Source organism: Hemicordylus capensis, chromosome 13, assembly GCF_027244095.1.
Source record: "Hemicordylus capensis ecotype Gifberg chromosome 13, rHemCap1.1.pri, whole genome shotgun sequence".
NCBI classification, from domain to species: Eukaryota; Metazoa; Chordata; class Lepidosauria; order Squamata; family Cordylidae; genus Hemicordylus; species Hemicordylus capensis.
Window position 1 is genome coordinate 4,523,073 of NC_069669.1, and position 12,855 is coordinate 4,535,927.

General features: G+C 47.6%; 1 protein-coding gene across 3 annotated transcripts in view; it reads right to left on the reverse strand.

Moving 5' to 3' along the window:
• MYH11 (myosin heavy chain 11) overlaps positions 1-12,855 on the reverse strand; it is a 78,582-nt gene that overhangs the window by 28,315 nt on the left and 37,412 nt on the right. For all 3 annotated transcript variants that reach the window (XM_053276302.1, XM_053276303.1, XM_053276304.1), the window contains exons 8-19: positions 12,267-12,365; positions 11,084-11,227; positions 8,890-8,985; positions 8,532-8,650; positions 7,812-7,964; positions 7,432-7,605; positions 5,998-6,171; positions 4,929-5,043; positions 3,652-3,845; positions 2,264-2,385; positions 916-985; positions 130-290 (exon numbers count right to left, since the gene is read on the reverse strand). In XM_053276302.1, the coding sequence (XP_053132277.1) occupies positions 130-290; positions 916-985; positions 2,264-2,385; positions 3,652-3,845; positions 4,929-5,043; positions 5,998-6,171; positions 7,432-7,605; positions 7,812-7,964; positions 8,532-8,650; positions 8,890-8,985; positions 11,084-11,227; positions 12,267-12,365 (1,621 nt within the window). The remainder of the gene's footprint in view (positions 1-129; positions 291-915; positions 986-2,263; positions 2,386-3,651; positions 3,846-4,928; positions 5,044-5,997; positions 6,172-7,431; positions 7,606-7,811; positions 7,965-8,531; positions 8,651-8,889; positions 8,986-11,083; positions 11,228-12,266; positions 12,366-12,855) is intronic.

Consider the following 12,855-nt stretch of genomic DNA (forward strand, 5'->3'; position numbering starts at 1 on the left):
AGAAGAGCAGCAGGGTGGCAGGGAGAGGAAGGATGCTTCCCTCGACACAAATGCCCTCCCCAAGCTGCTTTGTGTCAATTCTGTGCCCACACCCCAGCCAGGCCTTGTCAGAGGTGTCACTCCACTTACTTCCTTGCCAGGTAGCCTCGTGACTGAGCCTGGAATGTGATGATGACGTCCGTAATCTTCAGGTCTCGCTCTTCCTCTAGGTGGGCTAGGACCCCTGTTCTGAAGAAGATCTTGCTCTGCCCAATCCTGTACAGGTTGGGGTCAAGTTCCAGGGCTTTGATCTATTTGTGGGGTGCAGGGAAAGAAGAGAAGATGTTAATGTGTGGTCTACCATGGTGACAACAATCAATGGGAGCTAATGGTTTGGGCATGGTCTCCTGATCAGGGGATCTCTCTGCGTTTCTGAATGAGATGCCCATCTAAGCTTCGAAAAGGTGGCACTTCTCCAGATATGGAAATGGGGCAGAAAAACAGTTTGGTTTTTCACAAGTTTTTTTATGTCCACTCAGTTCATTTTAGATGCTGCTCAGTTTGAATCAGGAAGGCCCCATTCTGAACACACGTGCACACATACTGTCTTGATGCAACCACTCCAAACAAAATTCATTCTGCACACAAATAGAAAAAATTAGAGAGAACATTGATCTCTGTTCGTAAAGTAAATATCGTGAAGGCACCATAAGTCTCTAGTGCTCTCTGATCCAAAGGAAAGAACATCTGTCCCTTGGAACTTCTCATCATTCAGAAACAGGGAGCACCTAACACTGGCCCAAGGATAAGAGAGAAGAGAGATGAGAGATAGAAAAAAGTCCTGGGCTGGCGGAGAAAGTACAGAAAGCCAAGTCACATCAACAAAATTAACGGAAACATGTTGAAATGGATAATGGGTAAACCAGCTTCACTCACCATAAGTATACATGCCTGTTTCCCATCCATAAATCCTTTCGGGATAGCATTTGCAGCAAGAATTTCATATCTACGGAAAAGTTGAAAAGTTTGCCCAGTTGGGTTCAGCATGGTTTTCAAAATAGATGAGTGTACAGCAGAATCTTTAATCTTTCTGGTTTTGCCAGCCACCTCTTCAGAGGCTCAACTCCCTTTCCCGCTCTGTGTGGCAGGCTACACAATGGCCACTGGCTACACAAATAAGTTGACTGACTACTGACCCAAAGCCAGGTCACAATTTTTGGCCATTGTTACCATCTCTGGGACGAATGCTCTTTTTGGGGGCAATGTCTACCCCCCTCCTTTCTGGCAAGCCACCTAATGGTGCAGCGGGGAAATGACTTGCCTAGCAAGCAAGAGGTTGCTGGTTTGAATCCCCGCTGGTATGTTTCCCAGACTATGGGAAACACCTATATTGGGCAGCAGCGATGTAGGAAGATGCTGAAAGGCATCATCTCATACTATGTGGGAGGAGGCAATGGTCAACCCCTCCTGTATTCTACCAAAAGAAAACCACAGGGCTCTGTGGGCACCATGAGTCAACACCGACTTTTGGGCACAACTTTACCTTCCCCCGCCCTGAGATGGAAAAGAGGTGATCGCCTTGTTGCACTTGCAGCTTTCTCTGTGTTATCACCCTGCTTGATCCCTAGACCCAGACAATTAGGATACAACTGCAGCCATCTTTGCACAGAGGAAAGCGTTAGGGTAACAAGAACAAATTGTTGTACAGTCATGTCTCCATGGAGTCACCTTTGGAGGGCATTCAATAACAGTGATAGCATTTTACAGTCGTTTTTGTGTTTTAAAAGCTTTGAAAACACCATTGCACATTTGGCCGCTGGAGGCCCGATGGTCAGGACAAGGAAAGCATGAGAACGCCCTGAAAGCTGCATATCTTGCGATGCTCTCACCTCTTCTCCATTTCTAGGAGTGCAGGCTTCGCCAAAAGCCACAGTGAGCACTCACCCCACCCCCCCGAATGGTATGGACCACCTCAGCTGGCTCACAAACGATACGGTCCTTCCTAGTCAGAGTGGACTTCCTTAAGAGGCTGTTGAAGCTCCCAGTTGGGGAGAGCTCCCCCCAGCTCCTGCTGGTTTTCATGGCCAACAGCCCCCACTGACAAAGGAGCACTTCGCGTTGAGTGGCCCCTCCCATTCTGCTCCCTGGGCAGCCACAGTCTTCCGAACGAGGGCTGCGGGGTCACAGGGGGCCATCTCAACACCACCTTTTTTTTCTGTCCTGCAACAGATCTCGCTTTGGCTACTCTGGCACACACACCTCCCACTTTCGAGAAGTCCCCTACCGTTGGCGGAACTCCTGGAAGACGATTCGGTTCGGGAAGCCCTGCCGACAGATGCGGATGCCCTCCAAGACCCCATTGCACCTCAGCTGCTCCAGCACCAAATGGGCATCCAGTTTCCCTGCCTATAAAGCACAGAGGAACATAGGAAGCTGCCATATCCTGAGTCAGGCCATTGGTCCATCTAGCTCAGTATTATCTGCACAGACTGGTAGCGGCTTCTCCAAGGTTGCAGGCAAGAGTCTCTCTCAGCCCTATCTTGGAGATGCTGCCAGGGAGGGAAAGCAGAACCTTCTGCTCTTCCATCCCCTGAGGGGAATATCTGACAGTGCTCACAGGCTTCTAGTCTCCCGTTCATATGCAACCAGGGCAGACTGTGTTTAGCTAAAAGGACGAGTCATGCTTGCTACCACAAGACCAGCTCTCCTCTCCATTCGCTTGTAAGGACTCTTACAAATCCATCAGAGTAAATGGGAGGAACGGGGTGGGGAAGCAGGAAGTGATGATCAAATGCAAGCTTCAAAACCACAGCAGAAGATTAAATGTGGCTTCCAGGAACATAAGACCCCCTGTACACCGCAGACGTACAGAATGTCATACCACATATGTAAAGCAGAGTTCCCAAGCTTGGGTCCCTAGATGTTTTTGGACGACAATGAACAAATGCAGGGGGTGGTGGGAGTTGTAGTCCAACAACATCTGGATCTCAACCAAGCTACAGTTTCCTGTCTTAAGACCGTGATCGTTTCCCCAAGAAAACGTAGGAATTACAGTTTGGGGAGGTGCTGAGAAGACTCTGTTAGAGTTCCAAACTCCCTCTGCCATAACTACAATCCCTCATGTTCCCTGGAAAGACAGGACAACCAGCAAACCAGTTTGTAGCGTGGATCTCAGGATCCAGTGTTGTAGTGCTGCAGGGACAGGCAGGGATGCAGTCCTGGTACCCTTTTTCTTCCAGGGTCTCAGCAAAGGGACGCAAAGCCCTCTGCTTTCTAAATGGAAACAATATTCTGCTCTTGCTATTCCAACAGTTTGTTACATAATTCAGTATCTGATTACCACTGATTTTATTAACATTCTTCCTGACTCCTGTTACGAGGAGTATCCTCTACCCTTTGTGGTCTACCACCAAGGCTGCTCTTCTGGATGAAGAACCACACGATGTTCAAGCTCTATAGGATTAGGAAGCCATCCTTGACTTTTTGTAAGAGACCCCCCCTCCCCCAAATCATTGCATCTATCTCGGGGGGGGGGGTTGAGGGGTGTGGCTGTCCGGGTGGGAATGGCTAAGGGGGCTGTCATGGAGAGCACCTGTACTTCTGGATTTGTGGTGACACCACTGTCAGGTTCATATAAGCCTGACCAGATGCTGGGCTGCATGTGGGACTGACCCTTTTCTCGTGATTTGGGATAATGCAGCGGACGAAGTTGGGGCTGGTGTTCCTCAGCGTGGTCATGAGCTTGGTCAGCTGCTCCTTGTACAGCTGCCCGACTGTCCGGAACATGCCTTTCTTCGTCTTGGAGGCACTCGGGAGGGAGCTTTCCGTCATCTTGGCCATCTGGTCCAGGCCCACAATTCGGTCCACTGAAAGACAATCAAGAAGAGTTCGTGCAAATCTCAAACTTCATTCTCAGGGTTCATCTGCAGACGACGAGGGTGTTTCCACAGAGGCCGCTAACCACACTCCTTTGAGCTTCCCCTGCACTGGGAAGAGAGCTGGTCTTGTGGTAGCTAGCATGGATTTCCCCCCTTTGCTGGGGGCTGCCCTGGGTTGCATTTGGATGGAAGGCTGAATGTGATTTCTGTAAGATATGGGGCCATAGCTTAGTGGAAGAGCAGGAGGAAGAGAGTGGGTCTTGTGTCAGCAAGCATTAATTGTGCCCTTTGCTAAGCAGGGTCCACCCGTGTGAGGCACTCTGGTTTGCATTTGAATGGGAGACTACATGTGTGAGCACTGTAAAAGCACCCATAGGGGATGGGGTTAGGGTCCCAAGTTCCCTCCCTGGCATCTCCAGATATGGCTGAGGGAGACTCCTGCCTGTAATCCTGGAGAAGCTACTGCCAGTCTATCTCTAGACAATACTGAGCTAGATGGACCAATGGTATGACTCAGTAGAAGGCAGCTTCCTAGGATCCAAAAGGTCCCAGGTCCACTCCTTGGCATCTCCAGGTAGGGCTGGGAGATACTCCTGCCTGCAGCCTTGGACTGTTGCTGCCAGTCAGTGTAGACAATACGGAGTTAGATCAGGCCAGCTCAAGTTCAGCCCTCCTGCAGATGTTGGCCTACAAATCCCATAATCCCTGGCTACTGGCCATTGTGGCTGGGGATTACGAGAGTTGTAGTCCAAAAACAGCTGGTGGGGGGCAAGGTTGAGCAGGCCTGAGTTAGATGGCCCGAGGGTGTGACTCAGTATAAGGCAACTTCCTATGTCGCTGTGTCAAAGGATGTAGGACACACAGTTGGATCTTGGGATCCTTGAAACACACTTCTAGAGATCAGGACCAAGCAAGGTCTGTGGCAATTAATGGGGGGTGGGAGGTTATCGCTGATGACTCGGCTCCCAATGAGTAGAACTCTGGAGTTCTAAATACTGGCGGGGAAGCCTTGGCCTAGGAAGGGTGCTACACATCCTCCAGAGGAAGAGCTCAAGTGCATCCCATTCATACCGTCTTTCCAAAGATCTCCCACAAACTTCTCAGAGGACTGATTCAGTAACGATGTCACGTTATCGTTCAGTGGGTCCATGTTCTTGGTCAGCCACGCAGTTGCATTGTAGTCAACCTTTGGGAGACAAAAAAATTTCGTATTAAAATCTCCGTATATTGCAACAGCCAAAAAACTGACTTATTCTTTAATTAATTAATTAATTAATTAATTTTTTATTCCACCCCATCCAAAAGGCTCTGAGTGGTGCACAGGAACAAAACAAAACCAGCAACCCGATCATTTAAAAACAATCAATACCAAACCAAATAAACAGTTTAAACCCATTAAACAATTTAAAAACATATGAAAAACCCTGAGAGCCCACCCCTGTGTGAGGCAGGCTGATGCACTGTCAACCAGCTCTGACAGTCATGACACTCTTCCTAAGGTCTAGTCTGAATCACTTCACTTCACTTCAGTCTGTTGATTCTAGTCCTGCCTTCAGGAGCAACAGAGAACCAGTCTGCTCTTCCTTGTACTGTGAGCGTCCTTCGGATATTTCATATTCTCACAGGATGACTCAAAATTGTGCAGAGGACATGTTAGCCTGAGAAATGCAAGATAAGTCAAGTGCAACAACTCAGAGGCAGAATTCCACTGAACAACAGTTCCTGGGAAGCAACAGCAAACTAGGCGCATTTGCCTTCCTGTCCCACTTTTGGGCCACCCAGAAGCATCTGGCTGTAAAGAGCTAGATGGACCTCTGGGACGATCCAATAGGGCTCTTTTTAGGTTCTTACATGGCCTTACAGAGGATGGGCCAATCAACAGCTATCAATTGGGATCGTGAATGGAACCTCCATGCACAGGAGAAGTCTATCTCTGACTACTAAATGCTAGGGGTAAACAACAGTGAGAGGGCTGCTTGTGAGCTTCCCATTCACTGAGGAAGCTGGACTCGATAGGTCTTCGGTCTGATCCAGAAGTATCCTTATACATTCAGCAGAATGGGCTGTACCACTGTGGCCTCCAGGAAGTCCCAGCTTCACGCATCATCCATCATCAGGGCCACCTCACCCTGTTCCATACCTTGCCTGCATAATGGATGATGGAGAACTCCGTCTTGTCCTTGAGCTGCTTTTGCTTCTGGAACTTGGAGTGGTTGCCTTGCTCTGAGCAGAGTTTCTCCACAAAGGAGGTGTCGGTGGCTTTGGGGAACCAGCACTCTTCATCCAACAGGGCCAAGACGCCAGGAGGATTATTCTGCAAAGGCAAAGGGCAGAACAGCATCTCATGGGCAGGAGGAAGAGCTGTGTTGCAGCAGCCGCCATGCTTACTACTGGAATTTGCTATTATGTGTATGCCTGGTTTACCCATATTAAACACTTTTCTAGGCCTGCTTTTTTTCCAGCAAAGCAGCTTCTAAAGAATCAGAATCAAATCGGACCCTATATGCCATCTGCTGGACTTGCTTCTGCTAAAACCCATCCTTGATTCAGCGGGAGAACTTTTTATTTTGTTAACTACTGCAGCTAAATTCCTTACCGCTTTCTCTTGGAAGAGAAGAGGTCACCTTTCAGTGAGAAATTGGTCTTACAAAATATGGTCATTAATGATAATGGATAAAATATCTTTTCTTCTAAAACTTGATCCCCTACAAAATCAAAGCTTATTATATCATCTGAGATGGGGAAAATATTGAAAATATTGTTGAAACAGGTAATGATCCTGAAGTCTCAGGGCTCTTAGTGAATTATCTTATTACACTGTAACAAAAGTTGGTCTGTATTTCTTCTCAACTTGACAGGTTGTTAAGTTGTGTCTTATGTTTCTCTTTTATACCCATGTTGTAAAAGAAAACCTAATAAAACGCTTGGAGGGGGGAAATAATTAATATCAAATAAAACAATTAGAAGTGCAGCATCCACCAGAAGGAAAACCCATTTGCTGAAAAGCAGGGTAGAAACTGAAAACCATTTGTTTAAGACATTTATACCCTGTCTCTCCAAAGTTCAGGGTGGCTTAAAAGAATGTCAAAAGAATAAAAAATAGTAATCAAACAAATTAAATACAATCAAATCAGCAGCAGCAGAGACTACCGCAGTGCCGACATGGCAAAAAGGTTTAAAAGTGAGTATTATTAATCCTTATCAATAGGGTTAATAGTGAGCATTTTGTTTCTTAACAGTGGTTTAGAATCAGCAATCCATGGTCTTCAGGCAATGAAAAATGGTTGTTGCAAGATAAAACAGTCTACTTTAGACAGGGAGATGTAGCTAAGAATTTTAAATTAAAATGTGACATGGCCAGTCCCTAAAACATTCTCTGTGTGTGCACAGAAGGCACGATTTTAGGATGGGGTTCTCAAACTTGGGCTCCCAACCCTATCAGCCCCAGCCATATTGGCCCCTGTGGCTAGGGATGATGGGAGTTGTAAGTCCAACGACATCCAGGTACCCAAGGTTGAGAGCCCCTCATTTAGGAGGTCTTCTCCATGCTCTGCACAAAGAAACATGCTCTTACTGGTCTTTCAATCAGCTCAATGCAGGGCTGAAGATCTAGTCCAAAGTCGATGAAGTTCCACTCAATGCCCTCTCGCTGATACTCCTCTTGTTCCAGGATGAACATTGTGTGGTTGAACAGCTGCTGCAGTTTCTCATTGGTGTAATTGATGCACAGTTGCTCAAAGGAATTGACCTGGGAAAGAATTGCAAAGGGAGCACAGATATAATCACTTTGAATCCAAGGGCACCAGAGCTTTTGAGCTTCAGAAAAGAGGACAGGGCTGGAATTTTATAATTATTGATGATGACACAGAGAAATTTTTGCCCTAAAGAATGCTAGAGATGGAATACTAGAGTTCGGTTGCTCCAGTTATCTTGGGCTAAATAAGCAGGACATACCTCAAAAATCTCAAACCCAGCAATATCAAGGATTCCTAGGAAGGAAGCGCCCTGGCGTTTGGTTTTATCAAGAGCTTTGTTCACCCGACTCAGAATCCAAAGGAACATACGTTCATACGTTGCTTTGGCTAAGGCCTCTATTGCAAAATCAGCCTGTGGAAAAAGGCAATGGAAGAAACCCGTCACAACCAACCAAAAATAACGCAAGCCTATACGTTCTGCAGAACTCTTAATCAGTCTGGATGTCAGCCTGGTGAAGAGCTCTGGAGATCTCTGAAGCTTGCTGCTCTCAATTTTGCATCACTTTGGTAAGTCCTAATATTATTTATTTATTCATCTATTACATTTACATCCCGTTCTTCCTCCAAGGAGCTCAGAGCAGTGTGCATGCTTATATTTATCCTCACAATAACCCTGTGAGGTAGGTTAGGCTGAGAGATACATGACTGGCCCAGAGTCACCCAGTGAGTTTCATGGTTGAATGGGGATTCGAACTTGGGTCTTCCCAGTCCTAGTCCAACACTCTAACCACTATGCAATGCTAACCACTAAACCTTTGGATTTTTTTCTTTTCATGACTGCCTACAATGTGTGTATCCATTGCAACCAGCCTTTCTCAGAGGACAATATTTAAAGGTAAGGTAAGGAATTCCCAGTCAAGGCAGCAACACTTGAGAATGGAGGATGGATTTGGTGAAACAGGAGAAGGCCGTTCATTACCTGCTCCTTGGTCTGAGCCTTCTGAACGACATCTCGGCCAACCTTGATTCTCGGGGTTAGGATTGCTCTTGTGAAATCTGTCACATTAATCCCCATAAGGTGACACACTTTTTGAGCAGCTGGAAGAAGCAGAATTGAAATGTCACTGCATACAGAAGTAGATGTATAACCAGAAATCCATTATTTCCTTTTCCAGGAACAGCAGTCACTCAACACTGCTACATGTGTCGCTACCCGACTTGTCGTAAACTGGCCATGCACACAGGACTCCAGAAACGCTGACATGTTCAGTTCTTACGGGAAAAACTCACCACAAGGTGGGAAACCCCTTTGAATCTTCCACAGTTGCCTGGCATACCTGTGTTGTCTGGCATCGAAGCCTGGTCGGTGTTCCTCTCTTTCTTGAAAACAATATTACCAAGCTGGAGAACTGACGAGATGCATCTGAGTATAGCTGGGAGGAGATAAAAGGGAGAGCTTCAGCTTCAACCCTGTGAACTACATGAAGCTCAGTGCCACGCACTGGGCCGATTCTCATGTACCATTCATAGTCCATTAACCAAGAAGTATAATTTATACACCACCAAGTTGAAAAGCTCAGTAGATGTCAAAGCTAGTGTGCATCCCTTTAACATAAAAGGAAGTAGGTCCCGGTTACAGTTTGAAATTATAGCAGGAAAAAATAACATAGAGATTTTAATCCCAAACAAAACAGAAACACATAATAGTTTGTCTATTCACCATATTTCATTCGTACAATGAAATACATTCATCTTGAGAAGAATTATTTTGTTTCTTTTCAGTTGTTCCAAGAAAGGAAAAGAAAGGAAACCAAGGAGGGCAGCAGGAGGAAATTGAATCTTGTTTCTTATGTGCTTTTCATTCTTTTTGGTGTCCTTTCCTTGTTGGTCACCTTGAGACGGCAAGATAGAAATCCTGACAATAAATGCAAATCAATAAAATCTGAGCTCCCGTTTCAGCAATTTGAGAAGCAAGTGTGACCCTAAGAATAATGTCCCAAATGCTATTAAACCAATCTCCATAACGAGGCAAAATGGAACTCCTGGGCTGCTAAAAAATATACTGCAGAGCCCTGCAGGGCCCTGGTTTTTTCCCTGCTTGCAACCATTGAGGATTTTTAAAAGGGCCAAGGGCTGAATTTTATCAATGTGGCCCTTCAGACGTGAAGCACGTGAATATTGTATCTAACACCCATACCCAAGTATAATACATCAAGTGAGAACAAACTCTCTCTCTCCCTCCCCTGAGACAAGGAAAAACACAGCTGCAGATCTGTGTTAACAGCCATGACAGAGACTTGTATAGCACCTGGTAAATTAACTAAATAAGTTACCACAGTGCTGGTGTGGAGCCTGAATTTAGTTAGTCAAGGGTCAACAGCAACACAATCAGCAGAAACACTAGTCCGTTATAGCAAGGGCTCCCAAGTTTGTTCTTGGTCTACAAATCCCATCATCCCATCAACCTTTGGCCATTGTGTCTGAGGATGATGGAAGTTGTAGTCCAACAATAATTGGAGACTCCTGTGTTAAAAGGATTGTTGGCTCCCTTCTTCTCCTGTGGCTGCAAATCCAGACCACTTGAAACAGCAACTGCTTTTCCATATTTATTTTAAAAACAAAACAAACCTCAAGTTCTGCTCTTTCTGCTTGGACGCCTTTGCCGAGAGGCCCTAAATCCTAGCTTTAAATGGGCATCAGTCTGGCAAGAGTTGGCCAAGGCCCAATCCTGCTGCCCTGAGTTTGTGCTGAGTCCTGTCAGATTAACGCTTTAAGAGTTTATCTTTCCTTCACCGTGTCTCGGTGTCCGAAGCCCCAGTTTCCAGCTACTGTGCTGCGCTGAAAGATTTATTGATAGCTTGAAGTCTAAACTCTGGAAATGTTTCCTCCCTTAGATCTCTCACTGGTTTTGCCACAGAGGAAGCCTTTTAAAAAGCCTGAGGATACAGGATTGTTAGTGGGCAGGCCTGTCAAATTGTCCGTGGTTTTCACGTTCATCTATACTGGAAATTAACAACCATCACGTGTTTTTCTCTTTGTATCCCCATGCATACATGTAAAGTTTATTTCTGAGAAGTCCAACTGGCAGCAGAACTGGTCCCGAGTCTGATGTGATGGACTCTGATGTGCCCAGTGGTCCAGCAAACAAACCCTGCCCCTTCTCCTTCAGGGTCAGAGATGGTCATCAGAGCCGCAATGCACACACCAGAAGGAGAGTGGATCTTGTAGTAGCGAGCATGAGTCCATCCTGGTTGCATTTGAATGGAAGACTACATGTGAGCACTATGAGATATGATGTGGCCGCTCTGGGAAGAGCACCTGCCTCCTTGCATGAAAAGTTCCAAGTTCCCTCCCTGGCAGCATCTCCAAGACAGGGCTGAGAGAGACCCCAGCCTGCAACCTTGGAGAAGCTGCTGCCAGTCTGTGTAGACAATGCTGAGCTAGATGGACCAATCGTCAGACTTGGTAGAAGTTCCTATGCTCCTTTCATCTGTGGAGCAAAAGCAACAACCCGCCCTGTGCCTTTCTTACCAGTTTGCTCCTCTTCAGAGAAGCCCATAATAGACATGGCTTCCAAGGTTTCCTGGAACATCTCATCGTCCTGCTGAGAGGGAATGGGCACGTAGCCATTGGAGAGGAACGTGTAGTTGTTGAAGCCTTCAAGCAACAGGTCACCTAGAGAGCAGACAGAAGCAAAAGGAAGGTCAGCCTGCAGCAGAGAAAATCCCGCAAAGGGCTTTCACAGCAAAACCCAGAAACCCGGCACAGCTGCATTAGCCTGGGCTTGCCAGGGAGGAGATGCTGATTTTGGTCCTGCAGATCTCTGGGCCATCCAGTCATTTCGCTGGATGTGGCCTGGCTCTCTTTATGAGAGCAAAGGGCGGGAGTCAGTCATCCATTCGTGGAGATGAATGCAACAGCCCAAGTGGCCATGCCAGCATTCCCTGTAATAGGGATTCCCAGACTTTGACTACAGCTCCCAGCATCCTCAGCGGCAATGGCCTTTGGCTCAGGATCAAGGCAGAATATCTGGGAGTCCCTGTTACAGGGAACACTGGTCCATGTCCACTGAATCAAGAAACACAAGAGCAGCGTGAGGGGGCGGCTGCCTTCCTGCCCTGCCTGGGGGCTCCCTGGAGGCATCTGATTGGCCACCATGAGAAGCAGGAGGCTGAATAGGCGGGCCTTGGGTCTGACCCAGCAGGGCTCTTCTTAGGCAGCCCTTGCTGGATCAGAACAAAGTGGGTTCCTCTAGTCCAGCACCCGGCTCCACCACCACCCGCCGCAGTGCCCGCCCGATGCCTCTGAGAAGCCCACAAGCAAGGCCGGAGGGCAACAGAGTTCCCTTCCTGCTGGCTCAGAGTCTCCATCTTTGGTCTGGTTGGTGTTTTTGCTCGGAAGAGCTTGCTCCCATATTTCCCACATGGCCACATCTTCCTGGGGAAACTTCATCGCACTGCTTTGGAAGGGCGAGGGACTCCCACCGAGCAGCCCCTTTGAGAAAAACACACGGTGCCTCTTGCTGCCCAGATCCGGCTTATCCCGCTGCCCTGGATCAGATCTGAGTTTGCCTCCTGCCCTCGACCTGATTCCGCACAAGCCCCTTTCCCAGCCGGGACCCTGGAGAGACCGATGGCCTCGGTCCCGAAATCCTTCCCACCTCACCACATCCCCCCACAACAGCACAAAACAGGGCCTGCTACAAGCCCCTTACTCTTCATCTGCTCGTTGGAACCAGCAATCATGTAGTAAAATATGTGGAATGTCCTCTCTTCTCGGGCTTGGCGGATAGCACGAGACTTTTCCAGCAGGTCTGTTGGCATTGGTTAAGCAAACTCGGAATGGGAATTGGGAACAGAGGAAGCTGCCTTAGACGGAGTCAGCCCCTTGGTCCTTCTAGCTCAGTACTGCACACACGGACGGGCAGCAGTTCACCAGGGCTCCAGGCAGGAGTCTCTCCCAGCCCTACCTGGAGATGCTGCCGGGGTTTGACCGTGGGGCCTGCTGCAGGCCAAGCAGAGATGAGCTCTGACCAACGCGCTCTGGCCCCGTCCTCCAACAAAGGCAAACATCACCCACTTCTCTTCAGACTGCCGGCGTGAGCTGCCAGGCATCCATAGGAGACTCTGCAAGACTCTGAAGCCAAAGTTGATCCAACCATTGGTGCTACCAGAGCGCACCAACAGAACCACTGGCAGCGAGATATGGGCCTAGAATCAAACCCCACTTCCCCCAACCATGTCAGGCATGGCCTATCCCAGCCTCAGCATAAGAATCAGAAACCAGTCAATATACAGCTAGCG